The sequence below is a fragment of the Henckelia pumila genome, chromosome 2 (genome assembly GCF_033568475.1).
Source record: "Henckelia pumila isolate YLH828 chromosome 2, ASM3356847v2, whole genome shotgun sequence".
NCBI lineage: Eukaryota > Viridiplantae > Streptophyta > Magnoliopsida > Lamiales > Gesneriaceae > Henckelia > Henckelia pumila.
In genome coordinates, this window is record NC_133121.1 from 124,652,728 (window position 1) to 124,674,425 (window position 21,698).

A 21,698-nucleotide genomic window follows, 5' to 3' on the forward strand; every position below is an offset into this window, starting at 1 on the left:
AATAAAAAGAAATTTATAATTAATTATTGTACAAGGGTAGAAATGGATCATATATCTTTTCAAAATAATAATAATAATAGTAACTAGGTTTCAAAATTGTAATTCAAAAACCTCGGGTCCAAGATTCAGAAATTAGCTACAACCCAATATAGTTTTTCAAGGCATCAATCGACAGCCGAAATAATTTGCATAACTTGATACGGGAAACAATAATAAGATAATAAGGAAAAAAAAAACCCCCAAAAATTCACCAAAATGTTGAGATTCAACTAACAAAGACAAAAAGAAAGAAATGAAAATGCTGTAACCAAAATTTTAAAGGTATCTGCATACACTTAGAAAGTTTTTTTTTTTTTTTCTTTATGAATATAGATTGTTAAGATCGTCGGAAAAGGTTTTCCGAATGACCTCTCTCTTGAGCTTGAGTGCCGCCGTGACAAGGCCGGATTCTGGAGTCCATGCTTCAGAAAGTAACTTGATCTTCACAGGGATCTCGAATTTTTCTAGTCGAGCTGCCTTTGCTGCCTGCACAGAAGATTAATGTTGCAGAACAATCTTAATCCACTGGATCGCAGTTGACTGCCCTCGAGCTCAAATAAACAAATTGTTATCAACTTATCGAGAAAAGGTCGATCGTGTCTTCACCATATTGACATTGTAATAAACTCATGAATGCTGAAAATCGATCAGAATGATTAGTACCTTTTGTATTGAACTGGAGACTTCCTTCAGAGTCTCCTCCTTCTCGCACAGGTCCGAAAAGTTAGAATACACGACCCCTTGGTTCAAAGCCCAGGCTTCCAGAGTGGCCTGTGAAGCAACCACTAAGGCCACACAAAAACTATGGAAAGAGTTGGCATGCACCATTATGTTATCAATATACGGGCTAATACTCAGAGCAGCTTCAACCTGCATAGGAAATCTTCGAAATCTGAAACGAGACTAATCATACCAGAACAAGAATATTTATAAATATAAAAACACTTTCAGCAGCAGAGCCAGAGTGACAGGGCAAACAAAAACTCAAACCAAAATTTTGAAGGGGGCCAAAATCAAATTTTTGAGGAACTTTATGAGACGATGGAGAGACCACCCATGACTACCCTCTGGCTCTGTCACGTTCTTCATTTGTACGTTACCTTCCCTAAGGAAACATATTCCCCATGTTGGAGTTTAACAATGTCCTTTTTACGATCTATGATCTCAAGACAACCATCGCCATGGAATTGGCCAATGTCACCAGTGTAGAACCACCGCATCCCTCGATCATCCACCTTTGAACGACAGAAATAAAAATGGACTAGTAAAACAATGTGCTTAAAAGGCATACGATGTAAGAATAAGCAAAGAACACAAATGATTACCTTGTATACTTCTTTTGTTTTTTCCTCATTTTTGAAGTATCCAAGTGTAATGTTAGGCCCACCAACAACAATTTCTCCCCGTGGTTTTGGAGAATCGGTTATTAAATATCCTCCCTCAGGCCAATCAACCAACTAAAAAATTTAAAATATTTACGGTAAAATAAGATTAAAAATGTGTCCAGGAAAACAAGTATAGAATATTGCAAACACATATCCAGCCTCCAGGTTAAAGAAGACTTCATGCAGTGATTCCAGAATTCGTACATAAGAATGCTGTGATTATTTTTCACATGAAGAAGATAACATCAAAGATGACTTTTTACCCAAAAATGATAACATCAAAGATGACTTTTTACCCAATAATAATACAACTTTTTAAAAATAAATATATTTACATTAACATACAATATTGAAGTCCTAAGTTGTTGAAAGCTAGGAATAGTTCGTATTGTATATGGGAACCGATGTTAAATTTATTATACCTTGATGATAGAGCAAGGTAGAGGTGCACCAACGCGACCAACAGATGTATCGTCATATTCGCTAAAAGTCCCACCTGCACAGGTTTCAGTAAGGCCATATCCTTGACCAATTGGAGCACTGAAAGTAGCAAACAATGAGTTTTAGATTAACAAAATTATTATTTTTAAAAAAACATAATAATAATGGGGACATGGAAGACATGAACTATTTGCAATTAAGCGGATGAAAAATTAATACTAACCCAAGACAAATATTGATAAATCTTTGAGTGTCACCGGAAAGAGGAGCACCTCCAGAAAGTATGAAACGGATCTGACCACCCAAAATCGCTCGAACTTTTCTGAAAACCAAAAGCTCCCATAGAAGTTTCTCTATCCCCCATGCCCCAAACCAACTTCCGTTTAATGAAGACAATCGACGAGCGTATGCCAAATCAAACAATTTCTTGGACAATCCACCAGTAGCATCTATCTGAAGTTTTACCAGGATGTTGTCAAAATTTAAAATTTAAGAAAAATAGAAAAGAGCATAGCGTCTAGAATATGAAGAGATTTCAGACCTTTTTACGCACACCGTCTCGGACACGGTCAAGAATAGCCGGAACAGCTGCCATCAATGTTGGTCTTAGTATTGTGGCATCACCTTTTGTTCCTTTCTTTATCTTGTTAGAAGTATCAGTAAGAGTTAAAGGAGATCCATATCCAATAGAACTTCCAATTGCTGCTATAATATTCTGCAGTAAAATAAGATTCTCAAAACATTTTCAACAAGAGATTGGCCAATCATAGTATTATAATTTATGGATGCCAACAAAATTTAACTCGATAACATTCCATACCTCAGCTGCTAGTTCAAGAATATGAGCCAGTGGTAGGTACGCTAAATAAACATCCTGATTTCCAAGTCCAGGAACAATTGTCATCACAGCAGATGCTGTCGCTAAAACATTGCCATGTGTCATCATAACACCCTGAATGATACAAAATACAGTTAAACTCAGGCCCGCATATTGGTAAACTTGTGAGAAATAATCCTTTGTGCACCAACTCACTCAATAAACAAATGGAAAGAAAAATAAGAAAATTATCAACTTTTGTAAGTTGAACACACAGTCATCCGTTCGTGCTCCCAACTACGAAGCATTGATGTGCTAAATTTAACCCTATCATTGGCCATTTTCATGCTCGGTTACCAGTTAAACAAAAACCGGCTAATAAGATATCACAAGCAATAATTGACATAGCAAGCTAATACTTCAAATATTCTATAAAAAGAGAGATTTAGATAATGGTCATTACATGAATGTGTGGCCCAATAATCAAGAATCACCAATCCAATGCATACAGCATGTGATGACAAAAGTTGTTCAAAAAGCTTATCCATGCAGTTTGGAAAGCTAGAGAAAAATGAACATTTATCCATTTGGAGATTTCTCAAGCACTTTGCAACTTAAAACAGCTTTCGAGGGTGTTTGACTGGGCTTATAAGCTCTACAAAACAACTTATATAAGCTCTTACATTTTGTTTGGTAAAATTTTTTCAAACAGCTTATAAGCTGTCAAAATAAGTTGTTTAACTGCTTATAAGTTGTTTTTAAAAAAGTAAGGGTAGTCTTACGTTTTTTAAAAAGATCTTATTTTAACATTCTATCTCTCTAAAATATCTTAAATATTTTCATAAATCCTCATCATATCCTCCATCAATTAAATATTAAATATTATTTTTAAAAAAATCCAAATCACATAAATTTTTCTAAATTAAAATATTAAAATAGTTTTATTTTTATTTTTAATATAGGTTTATTCTAAAACTATTTTCATATATGTATAACTCGAAACATTATCTTCATAGCATTATATATTTTTTGGTAATTTTGACAATAAAAAAACATTATATTATAATACCAAACACATCAACATCTTTAAGTTGTTTAAAATAAGTTTACCCAAACACTTTAACAACTTATTTTTAAAATAAGTTCTAACTTATAAGCTTATAAAACAGCTTATAAAGCTCTAGGTGCTTATAAGTTATTTTTAATAAGCTTAGCCAAATCAAGTCTAAACAATGCATAGTCCAAAGTCTCATCATGTCTAGAATAAAATAGAAATTTATATTCTATTCATGATAAAAGATAGACAGCTCATTCTACTTCTTCCAATTTCACAAAGGAGAGAGTATGTCAATATCCTTTTTCTTTTTTTCCTTCAAGTAAGAATTTAAGTCCTCAAAGAAGATAAATATCGCTACTAATTCAGTTTCTTACTGATAATAACATAAATTAACGTTTGAATTGTCACTAATAGATACGAACCTTGCAGCCATGGAAGCCATATTTCTAGGTGAGTCACCTTATCAAGCTATGTCAAATATTGGACAAGAAATAAAAAAAAAATTATCTAATTAGCATGACGTATCGGGTAATGCAAAGTGAAAAAAGAATGCAAGTATGCAACACAACACAAGATCACGTGGTTCGCTCATGATCGCTTACATCTAGGGGTGCAAACGAACCGAATCGAGCCGAATAATGATAAAATTTTAAGGTTCGAATTCGCCTCGATAAGAGTATATTCGAGTTCGAGCTCGATTCGAAGTTCGATAATTTCAAATATTTTGGCTCGAGTTCGGCTCGAAATGAAGTTCGAGTTCGATTCGAAATATTCGAACCTATTCGTTAACTATTCGGATATTATGGTTCGAAAGCTCGAAATGTATATATATTATTATATAATTATATTATATTAATTAAATATTAAGGCTCGCGAACTATTCGCGAACTATCGAACAGAGTAATTTCGGCTCGAGCTCGGCTCGAAAAAAAGTTCGAACATGTTCGAATTCGGCTCGAGTTCGATAAGCTCGAATACGAATCAAATATTTATCGAGCGGGCTCGTAAAGCTCACGAACACGTTCGGTTCGTTTGCACCCCTACTTACATCAATGAATAATGCCTAGAGAACTGAAACTCTAATCATCTATCTTAATTGATAATACAACAATCACCACCTCACAGAAGTTAAAACGCCTTGAAACGAATTCTAGCATTCATCAGATTTAATTCCATAATATATATTATAAGGTTTAACTCTAACCTTTGGCAAACCAGTACTACCACTTGTGTACATTATCACAGCAATATCCGCCGAAAGAGGTAAGTCTGCCTCAACAGGATTTTCACGACCCAGCTTTTCTACATTGGAAAAAGAAGTGATGGTCCAGCTACTGCTTCCAGAACCCAATGGAGTATCCAACTGAAATTCATCATCCATGCATATTACCCGCTTGACAGTGTCAAGCTGTCCACTAATATTTGCAAGTTTCTTCAATTCTTTGTACCCACAAATCACAGTGGTAACCTCAGTCTGAAACAGAGCGGCATTTTTCATGCATGTGAAATATATAGGCATGTAATACTTTTTTGAGCATGTATTGCCTGGTGATTCAAGTATAAATAGCCTCCAATCACTAGAAATCCAAAAGAAATACCTCATTAAATGAGTGACACAGAGCCTCTTCCCCTAAAGATGCATAAATTGTCACAACACTCACATTGCGCCTAAAACAACCCTGATCCAAGGAGATTTATGATTAGAAGTTATTCTAAGCATTAAAACATAAAATTTATCAGAATCAATGGATTCACAACTAAATTCTTAAATGTGTGGCTTAATTACAATTTACATGGCGTGAAAACAAAAGAGAAATTTGGAACATAAAACTTAGAAGAGAATTTGGAACATAAAATTAATTCCATATGGCTGCACATTTGATATATTTGTTATCAGAGCATGTAATCAATCAGCGATGTGGGTTTCAAACATAAAGATGATATTATGATTTACAAATCATCTTCATTAGGAAAAGAAAAGTAAATAGTGTTCCCGGTGTAACATGCACATTATTTACCTGCAATGCAATGAACCATTCTTCACATGTATCAGCAAAGATTGCTGCGCGTTCCCCCCTTTGATGTCCAAGTTGTACTAAACCAGAGGCAAAGTTGCAGACTGATTCAAAAACTTGTCCATAACTCAACCACTCATAATCACCTAAATGGACCTTCTCAAAAGACCTTCCATCTCCAGATATTTCCACTTCTTTCGTGATCAATTTCCGAGTCCCCAGTAAGTTATTATAAGTATGCTTTTTGCATGACTGCTCGAATAGCTCTGCAAGAGTCGTGACCCCTTCCCACGCCGTTTCCACCGGTGATGCAAACCTACTGTTTCGAATTGCATAACCAGTTTCACCACCAACATCCACTGTCAAACCTCTTTTCTTCTCTTTCTTGGTATTCTGAATTATCAGCGCAAGCACAAGTGGAATTACGGCTCCAACATAATAAGGAATCATTCTGTAAAAGGCAGACAAATCAGTCGGAAGAATCGAAAAAATCCTTGAGATTTAGAAAGAACGAACAAAAGGATATTCTCAAAACAATTTTCTTCATTGAACTGAATAGTTTCACCGAGATGGTTGTGACTAAAGATCAATCAACTCTCAAACCAATAACAAACAACCCACTCTTACACGCAAAGTTCAAACGTCAAACCTCGCCAAAATAACCAGTCAACTGCCACACCAACTATGACACATAGTTCTCTACGATCTTATAACAAATAAAAACAGAAACAAAAACAAAAACAAAAACAAAAACCATTCCGAACAGGCCAGATCAAATTAATCATCCAGAAAGAGATCAATCTAAAAGCATTCTAAATACCAGTATACGCCACACGCGTTTTATTTGCATGAGTCCACATTGATCAAGCAGCAATAGACATGACATTGCAACATTGAAAGGACACCAAAAGAGACCCATTTCAAGAAACAAGAAAACAAAGCAACTAACTAAAAAGTGAAATCTCTATTCAAAATCTTATGCCCAAGTTGGGAAAACGACATAACGCGATAATATTGAACAAACAAAAAAAACCCAAATAGACCCATTTCATGAGAATTTACTGAAGAAGGTAATTTTATTTTACAAAAAACAGCATACCTCTTAACTCTGAGCAATTGCTTACACCCACGGTTGCTGCTGGAAAAAAACAATCTTGTCCAAGAAACTTATATCATATATTTGTTGCAAACTACTGGCGTTACTCCATATCAGCGCGAGAATGAATTCCTCAAACCCCTAGAGACTTAAAATGGAGTGATGGTTTTAGACTTTTTCTGTATGGCGGAGGCAACGAGGACTAAAGAGTTTGGATTCTCGGAAAGATTGAATGTAGACTGCATGTTCTGTTTTAGGGTGACGGAGCTTTCCTTTCACACCACACACTCCTATTCTTTCTGGCAGGTTTATATTATAAATAAATAATAGAAATATAATAAATATAGAGTCGAATTTAGAATACAAAAATGTACATTACCATTTGTATTCATCGGTATTTAGAAAATGTTAGCAGACATCAAATTCTTGATCGCATGTCGAATGTTTCACCTAATCCATTAATTCTAACACAGCTTTGAACAATTTAGATGATGTTTAACCTAATTTACTAACTCGAACACCACTTCGAACCATTCAGATAATCGAGAAATAGTTTTTATATTTTTCCAAAATAAGTGTGTTGCTTTTTTTTAAAAAAAAAAAGTTAATAAATTTTTCTTAAAATCATTAAAAAAAATTATCGCATTTTCATATGCTTATGATTTAATTTCGATTAAAAAATTCTATAAAAATAATGCATGATTGCCCATCATATAACTCCGATTTTAAAGTAAATTTCTTTAACTTGCTTGAATCAACCCAACTCAAAGATTTAGTCATTAATAAATCGCAAAGCCTGGAACATGAAAGTTGAATTACAGCCAAAGATTTTTTTATTTTTTTTTTTGAAAATAATTACAGCCAAAGAATTAAGAAATTAAAGCGCATGAAATTTTGGTCATATATATATATATAGATATAAAAGGTTCCTGGAAATATCTACTACTTCATCATGTTACAATTCTTCTGCGTGCACAGCTCCAGAACATATTCTCAGTTACCCCTTCAATAGATATGTAGTTATCTCCTACTCCGTCAGTGTACCCAATTCGCCCCTTCGATCATCATGTTTCTCCTTTTCTTTCTGTTTACTACCATCTTTATGACGATGCTTGTGCTTTTTACAAACGTTGTTGTCCTCAAAGTTTCTGACCCTGTTATTTTTATGCTCGTCTTTGGACTCACTTCTGCGTTTTCTAGCAGCTCTGCGACTACATTTCTCAGACTGCACAGCACCAAAAGATCCAAACAGATTAAACGAAGAGATAATCATCCCAATGCCCGCAAAAGGATTAGCTAGTCACAGTGGAACTTGTAAGTAATTCGGTAAAACCACTAGTTGGGAACTTACAAGGAGTGAGTCGACTGATGATGTTCCCCTGAAAGAAAAGGCTTCTCTAAGAACATCTAACTCTAAAGGTTGTATGCATGTGTTATTTTCTTTAGAAAACATATTATGAACAAGGTCATTCAATTGCATTCCTTCGCCTTTTCTAATTTTTGTGTCACCAACCACATTGTAAAGATAGCACGCATCTAGGATTGAGCGAGTATGTGGCTTCTTGCAGAAAAAGTCGAAGTGAGGCAGCAGCTTGTAGAGGCGTACAAGGTCCTGACCACCCGTAAGTTCTCTTGGCCATACTTCAACAACATAACCAATAAAAAAAAGGAATAGGAACTCAAAGAAAGGCATGATTCGTTTTAGTAACAAAGTACTCAAAAACACAGTTCGTCTTTCACACTTTCTTCCTATGACACAACAATCCTAAAAGCTTCTGTTATAGGCATTTTTGTTCAAGTGGAAAATAAAGAAATTGTATTGCAATTGAACGGACCTGACGTTACCAACAAGGATGTATTTTAAGTTATTCTACTTCCTGTTTCTTGTTAAAAATCAGAATTGTAGACCAACCCCAAAAAAGGGTATGATCAGGCCTCCTGGCTGAAATATAGCTAATTTTCAAGAAGGTAATGAAACCAACAAAGAATCATGAACCTATATCATATGCATATCTCACCTCTCCCAAACTTCATGGTATCAGGATCCATCAATCAGTGACCAACAAGCAAGAAGAATATTCACTTCCTGAATATAATCAAGTGCAAGAAAAGCAAACAAAAGTCAAATCCCAAGCACGATCTCTATCCCGCTGTTTCACCTAAACATATCTCGATATATTCAGCTACAATGGTAAACAGTGCAACACTTGCAAAGCATACAATCACCAAAAAGAATATTTGGGAGATAGGGACACGACAAAAGAGACATATTCAAGGCCTTCCTTCCAACTCAAGTCAATGAGAAACAAGAAGGCAATGTCAATATTTGTTTTCGAGCAGAATCTTAACCAGGCATTAAGTGGAAGAGTGTGCCAGGATTAAGCATCACTCTATCCATCCCAAACGTTGCCCAACCTCAGAGACAGCACCCAAGATAGCCTATTAGTAGAGGCACAGTTTGCTCATCCATCATAATGTGATTCTCACACCTTAATTCAACATGGAACAAAATAAAGTTGACATCACCAAAAGCTAGCTTATGGGGTGGACTGTGGAGGCTTGTCCTTGTCTATAGGCATAAGAACTTTATCCAACCAAGGTGGGACGTCTTAACACTTATCCTGGGCTAACCTCACCGCGAGCTTAAGCATCAAAAAAATTCAATTTTCCAAACAGGGAAGTAATCCGGGTCCATTATATAAATTTACAAATAGACTAGTTAGGCCTCAACCACGCAGCCAATTTCAACAAATGGATAAATTAAAACAACAGCAAATGATTTTCGTATAGCAACGCCCAAAAAATTTTTTTTGAAGAAAAAGCCAAAGCTGCAAATGCAAATTCGTCGGAAACAGGAAATAGAAAGTAATTCGTAATTCATGCATTCAAATTTCAAAGCTAAAGCTGGCGAGGTGGAATAAATTCAGCAAATTCAATCGAAACCTTTCGAGATATATCATATAATAAATTCACCGTAACCGAATTTTTGTGTGTTAAGAGCCGGTTCGCGTTTCTTTTAGAAAATTATTGATAAATTTAAAAGCAATAATTAATGCTTCAAACAATTTTATAAAGGGCACTTTTCTTTTTTTCCCCTATAAATTGGGTCAAGCTTTTTTTCTCTCTTTCAAATGTCCGAAGTGAGACCGCGGAATTCACGGCCCCAAGCCCTCCCCAAATAGAACACTCCTGAGAGTTTCATACGTGAAATGGGTCAATCCTACACATATTTATAATAATAAGTAATACTTTTGGCATAAAAAGTAGTACTTTTTAATGGGTGACCCAAATAGGAGACCCGTCTCACATACCCCCAATACTCCATATGATCGGCATTGTTTGGTTTGATGTTTTATTAATCTATGTATAACTTATCCCAATCAATTTTGCCTTATTTTCGTCATATTATTTATTTATCTATTTATTAATTAATAATTTTACATCAATTAAATCAAATAAATTATAATCTATCCATCAAATCAAACCAAACGAACAGATACAAACTTTATATTGATTCCAGAAATGTATTGTAAATAATTAAAAATACTAGCTATTGATGTATAGGCGGGTGTTATTTCACTTTTTTGTTTAGAAAGGAAGCATAATATTCAATTAAACATCAACATTGGTTACAACTGAAATAAATGAAGGCGAAGGAACTACTCGACCTTCACGATCAGACATTGAACCAACCGCCCTAGCTAGACTATAAGCCGCATAATTCGCTGATCTACGTAAAAAAATCAAAAAAGCAACATGAAAGTTGCGCTGCAATAGATTTACAGTCATCTATGATTAGACTCAAACTCGAAACATCAGCTCTAGAATTCTTCAGGGCATTAACGATGAGCTGAGCATCTGACTCAATTATAATGTTTGAAAGATGTAGGTCTTTGAGCCAGCTTAAAGCTTCTTGAACGGACAAAGCTTCAGCATACTTTGGAGAGAATGAACCTCGGATGCATCCATGAATAGCAGCAATGACCGCGCCTGAATCACTCCGGACTAAGCAACCATATCCCATGCGAAGGTGTTATTTCACTTGATGCTTATCATATAATTATTTATGCGAATACGCATATACATATAAACCTTCCAAGTCCTAATTTAAAAGTTACATTTACCACGGCTTCTTTTTGTAATTTTTCATAATTTAACGTAAAATTATGCAAGTTTACAATCTGGATTCAAATTTGAATCACTGCTCGATAGAACTTGAAAATAGGCTTGAAACAAAGAGTCAAAAATACAAATTCAAACTCGAGCCAAAATACTTCATTTTTTCGATTTGGGCTGGCTAAAAAAATTTCCTCGATTTAATCCGTCCGCGTCTCCAGCATTAAAAGACAAAGCCAGGTAACATATGACATAAAAATGCTCATCATGGTCCTTAAATCTACAAGAAACCCATATAGTACTAGGTAAACACAACACCTCCACAACAAAAGGGAGAAAATCGATGTGACAGTATAGAATATTCATCCTGCATTTTGTACCTCAGCTTGATGGTGGTCTTCCATGGAAGTCATTTTGCTGATTACCTTGAGGCGGTGTTCCTGAAAACATTCCCATCATAGATCTAAATGCCCCTGAGACCTCTTCAGGTAGTTCGTTAGCATTGAGATTAATGTTCCCACCTATTCTTATCTCTGGCTCAGCATGTGCACCGGTGTCACTTTGTCCCGCAGGTCGGTTTTCAAAGATTTGTCCTGGATTTCCGTAGGCAGACATGTTTCTTAGCATGCCAGCGAAATCGGTCGGAAGAGCGTCGATGTTGAATGGCATGGATGGAAATGGTGGCGGTCCTGCAAAACGACTTCTTGATCCAGATTCACCTTCAGATTGTTGGCTTGATTCTCCGTGACTGGTGGAGGCTGAATTCTGCGTTGAGGTAATTGAAACAGAACTATATTCATTAATAACTTTAAAAAAATTCCAATCTAGTTCTAAAATGAAATATTCATCGTACACCTGATCATCGATGACAATTCATAAACTTCGAAATTCCTGACGATGGATGTTCGCTTTGGTATGTCAGTATTTGACGTTTAAATACTAGTATTCTCTTTTATTTTCACATGAGATAAAAGGTAACTTTTAAGTAAAGCGTGTGGCATGGGAACTAAACTAATACCTGATAGGATCTTTGCTGCTCTTCTTTCAATTTCTGTTCAGCGACCTAAAAATTAAAAAGAGAACAAAATCAAGAGCAAGCATCGAATGACCACACAAAATAGTAGTTTCTGTTACCAGTAAGATTCATCAACTAACCCTGATATTTTCTGTCACCGCATTATTAGTAGGATCAAGTTGCAGTGCTGCCATGAAAAAGATATCTATATCAGAGTGGTCAATTTTCCACAAATTACAAGAATCTCAAGTTTCAACAGTAGTGGCAAGAATATGAGAATGTCAATCAAACATAAGAAAACAAGGTGAAATATTAGATAATAACTCTGTTCCATGTGCTCGTTCTGAAGCAATCCACAACTTAAAATCCACAGCACACCACAGCACATGGCGGGCAAGACAAGACAAATGAGTAAACACTATCCTGAATAGTTGCTATTTTCATACATGAACAGGATTAATGTTTGTACAATGAAATAAAACCCCAACCTTTCCTAAATCCTTTGTCAATTGCATCCCTGTACTTCCCTTGAGCATAATAAGCAAACCCCAAACGACTATATGCCTTGCTATAGTTTGGATTGATCTCTATAGATTTCAGACAATCCTGAACTGCTTCAGCGTAGCGATAAATCTGGGTATATGCAGCTGCCCTGAGATTTTTAAGATCAATGCAGTTCAATCATGAACGGACACATGGAGTAAAGAAAAAAAAAACAAGCCTAAAATGTGATGCTGTAAAGTCACGTGGAAATATTAGCTTGGGAGAAGGAAAAATGAAATCGAAATTCCAAAAACTAAAACTGGACCTAAATTGCAACAGCGGAACAGAACTCCTCAACCATTGGAAGAGGAGAAACAAAAGAAACAAAAAGAAAAGAATAAATAAAACATTTAAAATTTTAAATACAATGATCAAATTTTTAAAGTGACAATGAAGATTGAAGGGAAACAGTAATTAAAAAACCATTTAATGATGTACTCTGACTGAGTGAAAATTGGATATCCTTTTAAAGGGTGTCATGAGAGTTCAGTGAGTGGCAAAAAATAACAGAACTCCATTATGCCCCACAGGTCAATTCTGAAATCTACATTCCTTGAGGTTATAGCCACATTATGTTGGCTTCTAAACCAACGTTTATGTAAATTGTTGATCATCAGTTTGACGAATAGTCCTGGTAGATTATAAAGTAGCATTTTAGGACATCCTAGAACCCAGTTTTAGAAAGGCATTCCAGGAAAATAGAGATATGTAATATAAGTGACAAACCAAACAAGTTCGCGTTAATATGTTGCAGACCTGTTGCAAAAATAAACAGCGTTGTCTGCACATAACGCAACAGCAAAAGTATACAGCTCAATTGCCTCTTTGTAAAGCTTAGACTGCATAGCTTTGTTACCTACAATACAAAAATGAAGCATTTAAATTAAATATGCATTAACAAACAATCAAAGAGAGAAAAAAAAAAGTCGGAAAAATTAAATTAACACGGTAAAGTACACAAAACACTCGGGAATCAATCACACAACACAAGTCCACCATCATATTGTAATCTTTTATCAGCAATACCACAATCACGGAGGGAAAATGAAACATAAAAAAGAAATATCAAGAGAAACACAGATGCATCATCAACATGTTGTATGTATTTTCTTTTACAACTTGCGATCAAATGTTTCAATAGTCCAAATGCCTAAAAAAAATTCATGATACTTCAAACCATCATCTACGAAGCTCATGCTACCAAGATGATAATAGCACTTCAAGTAAGAGAAAAAGTAGGAAACAAAAAGAGTAATGAGAAGTATAAGTTTGGATAAAGACATTGCAAGATGAAGCACCTTGTGATTTTAAGGTCTCTGCCAAGCTTTTTTGATCAAATGTTTGACACCCGGCTCTTTGCATTTCCTGATACCCATAATTACAACTTCATCAAGAGGCATATAAAGGAGCTTAATGCAACTCTAGCCATCAAGAATAATGACAATAATCTTTAAAAAACCACAAATATACATTTCTGAGTTTCATGAACAAATCTAAATGGAAAAATTAGGTATCTCCAATAGAATGTTATATATGCCATTTATCAAAATGAGGCAAAAATTGCTATTAAACAGAGCTTAATTCGACCATGACAAAGCTCATTATACCTCCACTGCATTATGAAATACAAGGGTTGCTCTATCTAGCTGCACTTGATCATCGTTTCCATCGGGCATCCTGTTGAAATAATGGATCTTTTCAAGAGCACCAAAAAATTGCCCAAAAAGTTCATCCTTCCCTGCCAAATACAAAAAACTTGTATTCAGCAAACAAAAAGATTTACAAAATATATTATATGTAACAATTAGTAGCTATTAAAGGCTATTTTGTCTTATCAAAGTGCACCTCCAGCAGATCCCAGCAAAGACACACACGCAGAAAAAGAACAAAAAGAAACTCTCATTGGGCGGAAAAGAATGAAAATACTGTAATTCCTACTCCAAATTGTCTCTTTCCTAGAAGCCTCGGATACAAGGCACTTACAAAGCAAAGCTAATTCAAATAAGAATCGTGAGTATCACTGCACATAGTAAGCTGGTCTTCAGGTCATGCAATAATGTCGTGATGACAAGAACAGGATTTTCCTATAATGTTCCGTATATCGTAAAAACTATTTTAAGAAAAATACAGGAATATATATGCTCTCACCATTTGAATATTGTTCTCTTGTTGTTTCCTGACCCTAATAGAGCAAGAAAATAGAGTTTAGTGAAAGAAAAATAGCAAACTGCCAGGAATATATATCAAAAACATCCTTAACCTCGCCCCACACGCCGTATCCACAAAAATGATTAGATGAATAATGGAAAGAGAGAAAAGTAAAATAACCAAAGCTATAAGAGAGAACGAAAATCATGCATACACTTTCAATTCTCCGCTGCTAGCATTGGGATTCTAAGGAAAAAACATTTTCTCAAACAAGGAAAACAAAACAGTTTTCTACAGGCCAACATATTAACCCATATGTCGTATAGCCAAAAGGAAAGCATATATCTCCCCGGTGTTCCATATGAAATCATTTTAATGATCAATAAATTATACTTGCTTTGTAGTTCTACAAAAAAATCAAAAAACTCTTAACTAGGACACATTTAAATTAGTGACAATCCAATGAAAACTGATATAACACTTAATAGTACAACGTAGAAGAGTGAAAAAAGACCAATGATAGCAAAGCCTCCAAAACATCAGAATTCTTGGCTGAGGACGTAGATGCACCATTGGAAATTCCTGCACTATCAGTTTCACAATCTGCAATTGCTTCTCGAGAGCTGAAAATGTCTATTAATGAATCACAATTTGGTTGGTTGCATAGTGTAGACGAATCAATCTTAAAAACCTCGGCTAAACAATCCCTTGCAACTTCAAGAGATTCACTGTCAACTCCGGGTGAAGGTTCGACTGCATTTATATTAAATAAATAAATAAATTACTACCGTTGTGCCCATCCTATATCATTACCAACTCAACTTCATATTTATTGCATAAACTCTCTCCCCCCAACCCAAAAGAAAAAAAAACCAACACTGCATAAAATTTTTAATTAAAATTAAATTAGAAACGTGTGACAATGATATAAACCAAGTTTGACATGCTTTTTGAACACTTGATTTGAAATGTACTGTCGATTAAAAGTTATTAACCCTCGAAGGTGTAAAACAAAGTCAATCCCAAAAATAGAAAAAGAAAATAAAACTTCAGTATATTACTTAAAGATAGTAATAATTCGTTTGTCCTCTATACTAATGATGTAATACTGAAACAAGACAAGCGAACTATCAGGACTGAAAGCTAGAAAATCCCGACATATCATGCATCATTTCTGATTACACCGAATGAAATGTCCACAAATTCGAGGACTTTCTAATTAAAACTCGAACCAAATGAAGATACTCACACATGACACATACATATATATAACTGAAAAAAATAACGAGATCATGAAACATTTACCCTACATTGAATGCAGAAAGCAAACAAGTTAGGTGCATAATTCAGAATCGAGACTAAAAAATACCAGACTGGCTATATTTCGTTTCCTAACCGAAATAAAATTAGCTTCTACGAACTTAGGAACTTCCTAATCGAAATCAAACCGACCACAGCTACACACGCGTACAGGAATACCACTATTTGAGTTGGTAGAGTGCGTACCGGAGTGGAGGAATCGGAGGAAAGAGGCGGCGATGCGGCGAGAGAGAGGGGAATCTGTCGTTAGATTCGTCATAAGGGCGGCGTCCGACGGTTCGCACTCAAGTCAAGCGACAAGGAAGAGGATACGAGTGGGGAAGGGGAAGGAACTACAGTGTCTTCGAATAAGGGAATGTTTGGCTGTGCCATCTGTCCTTCGTCTCTCTGTTTTCTTTTACCTTCTTTATTTAATTTATTATTTATTATTATTATTATTATTGTTATTATTTATAATTGTCATGTTGAAAAATTTAAACTTTTTTTTAAGGTAATACTTGTAATTTTATTATATTAATTAACATTATTCATTACAAGATTTATCAACCAGGTAAGAAAGTTTTCATTAAACCAAACAAAAGGATCCGGGGAGGAAATAGTAAAAAAAACAATTTTATGTGTCATTATATTATCACGTCTTCGAATATGCATTATTTTTAAATTACTCCGGCGCATTAGATATTTTTTATATATGTAGCAATTGCACCATTGTAGTTAACATCCTCGTCTGGGTTGATGACTGTTTGCACTGTCAGTAGAGAATCCGAACAAACGTCCTTCACTAGCTAATAATTCTTCAAAAATAACTGATTGTGGTTTTGCGGTATGCCTCCCAAAAGCTATAACAATATTTCCTTCACAATTTCTCACCTTTGACTTCATTTACGGTTGCATCTACCTCAAGTCGAATTGAGCTGGTCAGTAACTCAAAGCATGTGTTTGAGCAATCAGTTCTCATATTGTCGTGACCAATTTTCAAAGCTTCCTTAGCATACTAAAAATCTCTCAAGTGTGTCTCACTCCAATTTCTCAAAAATATCACTTTTAGAATGTGTAGCTGGCATCCTCTCATTCCAAACTGCTCATTATCTCATCACAAACTTCTAAAATTCTTCTATGTTTAATACTTTTTTCATCCATAGCAAAAACATCAAATATTTTCATATTACTAATTTGCTTAAGATATGGTTTAAAGATTGTACCTGACCAGCAAGACTTGACTTTTGCACACCAAAGTAGCGCATGGCTTGTAGAATCATAGTTGTGGTGACATAATTGGCAAGTACCTGTTAATGGAACATGATGGCCCATCAAATTTACTCTAGTTGGAACAATGTTATGTGATGCTCGCCAAAGAAAAATTCTTACTTTTGGTGGGATTGAAAATATCCATATAAATTTCCACCAGGATTGTAATGTCTTCCCCGAACAATGCTTCGGAGAATCGTAGAAGCCAACTGCTACTTTGTACCCTTCTCTCATCGAATATTTTTCTTTAGAACCCGTGCACCAATATCTGGAATCCTCTATCGCTGAAAAAGGGATCGGAATCTCCATAATTTCTTGAACAATATATGATGGAAAGATAGAATTCAATAACGGTTCATTCCAGCACCCCTCATGCAAAAGCGAATTGACATTCTTAAGGTTTGCTCCAAATTTGCTTTGTTCGATAAGAACTCTGCTGTAGGTAACCAAGAATCTCGGAATGTCTTAATTTTCTCCCCATTCCCAAATCTCCAGCGTATTCATGATCTTATCAATTATCTGCCTCACATTAGTGATCGCCAGAAATAGGATGGGTTACTTCCAAGCGAAGCATCCATGATATCTTGATATCTAAAGTATCTAGCTTTAAGAACACGAGCTACAAATGATCTCGGATTTTCTAAAATTCTCCAGATTTGTTTAGCTAACACTGCCTTGTTAAAAGGTTCTAGTTGACGAAACTCATTCCTCCCATGCACTTCGAAATACACATATATTTTTCAGTTTTTCCAGTGTAGCCTTTTCCCACCCTCATTCATTCCCCACCAAAAATTCGAACATGCATTTTCTATTGCTTCAACCACTAACTTCGGGATGTGAAAACAAGGCATTGCATAAGTAGGTATCGACTATCGACTGTAATATCAATTTGATCAAAGTCTCTTTACCTCTTGATGAGAAATATTTGTTACCCCATCCTTGGATTCGCTTGATCACTCTCTCAATAAGATATCTAAATTATAATTTCTTATTCCTGAGTGAAAACGTTGGCAGGCCTAAATATATGTCATGCCTTTATGACACTAGAATGATAAGAATTGATTTGATTTTGTTTACAACCTCCAACTATGTGTTGGGACTAAAAAAGAGGGAGGATTTATCAAAGTTAATTAATTGACCCGAAGCCTTTTCATATATCGCCAGACATTGTCGAATCCCAACACATTCTTCAATTGTAACCTTAAAAAACACCAAACTATCATCTGCAAAGAACAGGTGTGAAATCGAAGGGCTACACGCCTAGACGCCGCTATTTTAACCCTTGAGATGCGTTTGCTATTTTAATATGAGGTCAATAGAGATGATAATCATTGGACACATAGAACAAACAGATAAGGTTATAGAGAATCTCTTTGGCGTATTCCTATGTTAGGAATTATATTTCCTACGATATCACCATTTAATGCAAAAAAATAAGTTACTGACCTCACACATGCCATGATATTTTAAATCCAAGAAGTAGCAAACTCCATTTTCTCCATTACTTTTTCAAGATAGCTCCATTCAACTCTATCGTAAGCTTTACTCATGTTAAGTTTTTATTAAATAAATTTTTACCAAAATTTAGATACTATGATAGATATGTAAAAGGATAATATATATATATATATTTTAAAAATGTATATAATTGTATGTATATTAATTATTGGTGTAATGATATAGTCTTCTTCGCAATAAAAGAGGTCACTGTTGGAAGCAACAAAGATTTTATTCATATCGTAAAAAAAAGAGTAGATTGCTTGTGAGTTGGTTATATAACTTATATTCGTGAGATAAGTCGACCTGGTCCATATTTTTAATGAAAAATAATACTTTGGAGTTTGGGCATATTGAACCGGGAGACAACATCACAATTTTATTTTATTTTTTGCGTTAAAAATATCAATAGATATAATTATTATATTATAAAATAAAAAACATTAATGATTGAATAATTGGATGTACATATTATTATTTAAAAAAATTGAGGACTCTTGCTTAGGGTTGACATACCGAACCTAAAATATTGAATTTTTGAGATACCATATCGAAATTTGTTCGATATATAGACATTTTTTGGTATATAAAATTTTTTTGTATTATTTTTATGTATCAATATGGATTTTTTATATATATCAAAATTTTAAAATTTCCCTATGGATGTAGGTATGAATTTTTTCGTTCTTGCCTTTCTTTTTTATTTTTTATTTTTTATTTTTTATTTTTTTCTCTTGGACGGTCTTGTTTCTTCGCCTCCCAAACGCCCCTTAACAGGAACAAAGTTGCAGCAAACCGAACAATCGAAGATGGAGCAAATCACGAGCGCGTTGAACCGAGCAGCCAACAGCAACGCCGTGTTAAACACGCTCTTAGCCGGCGTTCTCGGAGTCCTGGGCATGAGGTCGGTGGCGCAGCAGCGGTCGGTGGAGGCGCTGGAAGCGGAGAAGGCCGCTCTTTTCGAAACAAACAAGGTCATAAAGAAGACCATTTGGGACTGGAAGCAGCTGCTATACGCGGAGGCCGAAGCAGATCCCCAAAAAGCCCCCGTCCCTCTGTCAACTCTCAAAGCCATTTACGGAGAGGTCACCCCCAGCTCACCCGCGGTTTCTGGTACTTTACTGTGCCTTTTGATCGTTTCTCCATGGTCTGCCACTTGCCGTAGGATTAGATATCGCCAGTGGCAATGCCCTGTCATTGGTAGGTCGTGTGTTGCTGTGGTTGTGCCTCACGCATTAAGGTTTTGGGTTATTATTATGTGTTTATATTTGGTAATTTGGATTAGAGATGCAAGATCACAGTCCTTTATATTCATTGATAATTGCTTAGGTATTTTGCTGTGGCCACAGCTGATGAGTTTTTATTGAGGCGGACGGTTGGGCTATGTTTCAAATAAATGCCTTCGAAATTTGATGCGTAGGTTTTGAAAATGTAACCTTTATCATTTGATGAACTAGCACACCCCTTTGCTTCGCAGTATAAGTGCCAAGTCCACAACTATTGCTTACATTTGGTGTTTCATGTGAAACCCAGAATGTTTTCAAGACTTTGTCCATTACTTGAAATCTCTTCTTGAACTTAGTTGCAAGTTGCAACGTTAGTGACTGAAGAAATTCTGTTTCCGGATGTCAAATTTAAGAAATGAATTAGAAGGAAAGAGGATCTTGGCTCAAACAAATTGTTAGCTTACGGAAGCTATTATAGTTGGCTCTTTGAGCTATGATATTTGTGGTTCAATTTGTGGGCAACTCTTACTTCATTTGAAGTGTGTTTATGTGTAGCAATAACGTGGTGCTTTCTCATTCTGCGCATAATGAAATCTATGAAAATAAAAACCTTCAAATTCTTGTTTTTAGGCCAGCCACTGGGATGTAGATTAGATAACTCGTGAGAATGATGAATCTCTGTTATTAAATTGGTACCTTTAAGTTTCACACAAGAAATGGAGCAGATTTTTATTTCATGCATGAAAACCTTTATAACAAGGTTTAGATTCACGTTATTTGCTGCCTGAAATTAAAGCCAGGTATGCTTTTTATTGATAATCTTTTAGCCTGTTGCTATCTCTGATAGACTGTGCAAGATGCACCTTACAATCATATAGCCTGGCCAAAATCTACTTTAGGATTCGTTGTTTCTCAATTTGTGCTTTGAAAACAGTATATTTATTTCTCAGCTGGTTGGCATTGTTTGAGTGTAATATTGCATAGATTATAGTTTGGAAACCATCGTAGAGGTTTTACCCTCTCTTTCACATGCAGCTGGAGGTGATAATCAAGGCGGAAAGGCGATTATGGTCTGAAAGGTGTGGTGGTACTTTGCAATGCTCCAGAAGGGGTTTTAGTTTTTGGTAGAAGAAACATAAGGGTGCCGCTGATATTCTTGAATGTGTGAAGTTTATCTTAATGACCTGAGGCAAAGAGTGGCTTCACCATAGAGAAATTTTACTAGTAGAGTTGAAAAATGTCAACCCCACACGCCGCTGCAATTGCACTTGAGATTCCTCGAGTCCCTTGATGACTCATGAAAGTTGAGATTTTTGTGCTGCTAATTTGTCTCACTTCCTTTTGTTGCTAGGAAATACCTGTAGCTCGAGTAATTAACTGAAAAAAATCTGGAAATAGCTTCAGTTCATATTAGGCCTCTTTTATATTATCAGGTACTTACAGTTTATGATATAAGCTGAAATTCAAGAAAATATGCAATTTGGTCATCATATGAATCACTAAAAGAATATAATGTACGGAGTGATATGTTTTGATACGATGAACAAACACATTGCGCATGTTACTTACTAAACTGCAATAACTCATTATCTTTTTCTAGCCGAATCAATCAACAACCAGAGACGAGGAGCATCGATTATCATAGATGTGTATCTATCAATAGTCAACTATCGACACTAAGGACGACAATAGGTTTGGGCAGACAAGGCTTCAACTTTGATCTTAATACGAATAT

At 35.3% G+C, this 21,698-nt stretch overlaps 4 protein-coding genes across 6 annotated transcripts; 1 reads left to right on the forward strand and 3 right to left on the reverse strand.

Moving 5' to 3' along the window:
* Positions 1–289: 289 nt before the first annotated feature.
* LOC140879859 (long chain acyl-CoA synthetase 9, chloroplastic-like) lies at positions 290–7,344 on the reverse strand. 2 transcript variants are annotated; one of them, XM_073283802.1, is made up of 13 exons: positions 7,230–7,344; positions 6,949–7,149; positions 5,758–6,205; positions 5,338–5,418; positions 4,944–5,213; positions 2,686–2,817; positions 2,407–2,580; positions 2,089–2,318; positions 1,847–1,964; positions 1,365–1,496; positions 1,140–1,274; positions 703–909; positions 290–525 (listed from the first exon to the last, which is right to left on the reverse strand). In XM_073283802.1, exons 3-13 carry the CDS (start codon positions 6,202–6,204, stop codon positions 361–363), a joined length of 2,091 nt encoding a protein of 696 aa, XP_073139903.1. In that variant the 5' UTR covers position 6,205; positions 6,949–7,149; positions 7,230–7,344; the 3' UTR covers positions 290–360. The 2 variants fall into 2 exon arrangements, with proteins under 2 accessions (XP_073139903.1, XP_073139902.1); XM_073283801.1 differs by having other exon boundaries at positions 6,854–7,149.
* Positions 7,345–7,654: 310 nt separating this feature from the next.
* On the reverse strand, positions 7,655–9,864 carry LOC140883198 (probable mediator of RNA polymerase II transcription subunit 19b). 2 transcript variants are annotated; one of them, XM_073289567.1, is made up of 4 exons: positions 9,794–9,864; positions 8,869–8,936; positions 8,202–8,491; positions 7,655–8,075 (listed from the first exon to the last, which is right to left on the reverse strand). In XM_073289567.1, exons 2-4 carry the CDS (start codon positions 8,897–8,899, stop codon positions 7,878–7,880), a joined length of 519 nt encoding a protein of 172 aa, XP_073145668.1. In that variant the 5' UTR covers positions 8,900–8,936; positions 9,794–9,864; the 3' UTR covers positions 7,655–7,877. The 2 variants fall into 2 exon arrangements, with proteins under 2 accessions (XP_073145668.1, XP_073145667.1); XM_073289566.1 differs by lacking the exon at positions 9,794–9,864 and having other exon boundaries at positions 8,869–9,781.
* Positions 9,865–10,981: 1,117 nt separating this feature from the next.
* On the reverse strand, positions 10,982–16,358 carry LOC140881660 (uncharacterized). The gene is made up of 11 exons (XM_073287139.1): positions 16,179–16,358; positions 15,187–15,425; positions 14,673–14,706; positions 14,132–14,262; positions 13,823–13,889; positions 13,281–13,380; positions 12,470–12,633; positions 12,122–12,168; positions 11,985–12,029; positions 11,347–11,731; positions 10,982–11,246 (listed from the first exon to the last, which is right to left on the reverse strand). The coding sequence occupies exons 1-10, from the start codon at positions 16,249–16,251 to the stop codon at positions 11,348–11,350; spliced, it is 1,284 nt and encodes a 427-aa protein (XP_073143240.1). The 5' UTR covers positions 16,252–16,358; the 3' UTR covers positions 10,982–11,246; position 11,347.
* Positions 16,359–19,489: 3,131 nt separating this feature from the next.
* On the forward strand, positions 19,490–21,371 carry LOC140884668 (uncharacterized). Its single transcript, XM_073291498.1, has 2 exons — positions 19,490–19,850; positions 20,999–21,371. The coding sequence occupies exons 1-2, from the start codon at positions 19,547–19,549 to the stop codon at positions 21,037–21,039; spliced, it is 345 nt and encodes a 114-aa protein (XP_073147599.1). The 5' UTR covers positions 19,490–19,546; the 3' UTR covers positions 21,040–21,371.
* Positions 21,372–21,698: the final 327 nt, after the last annotated feature.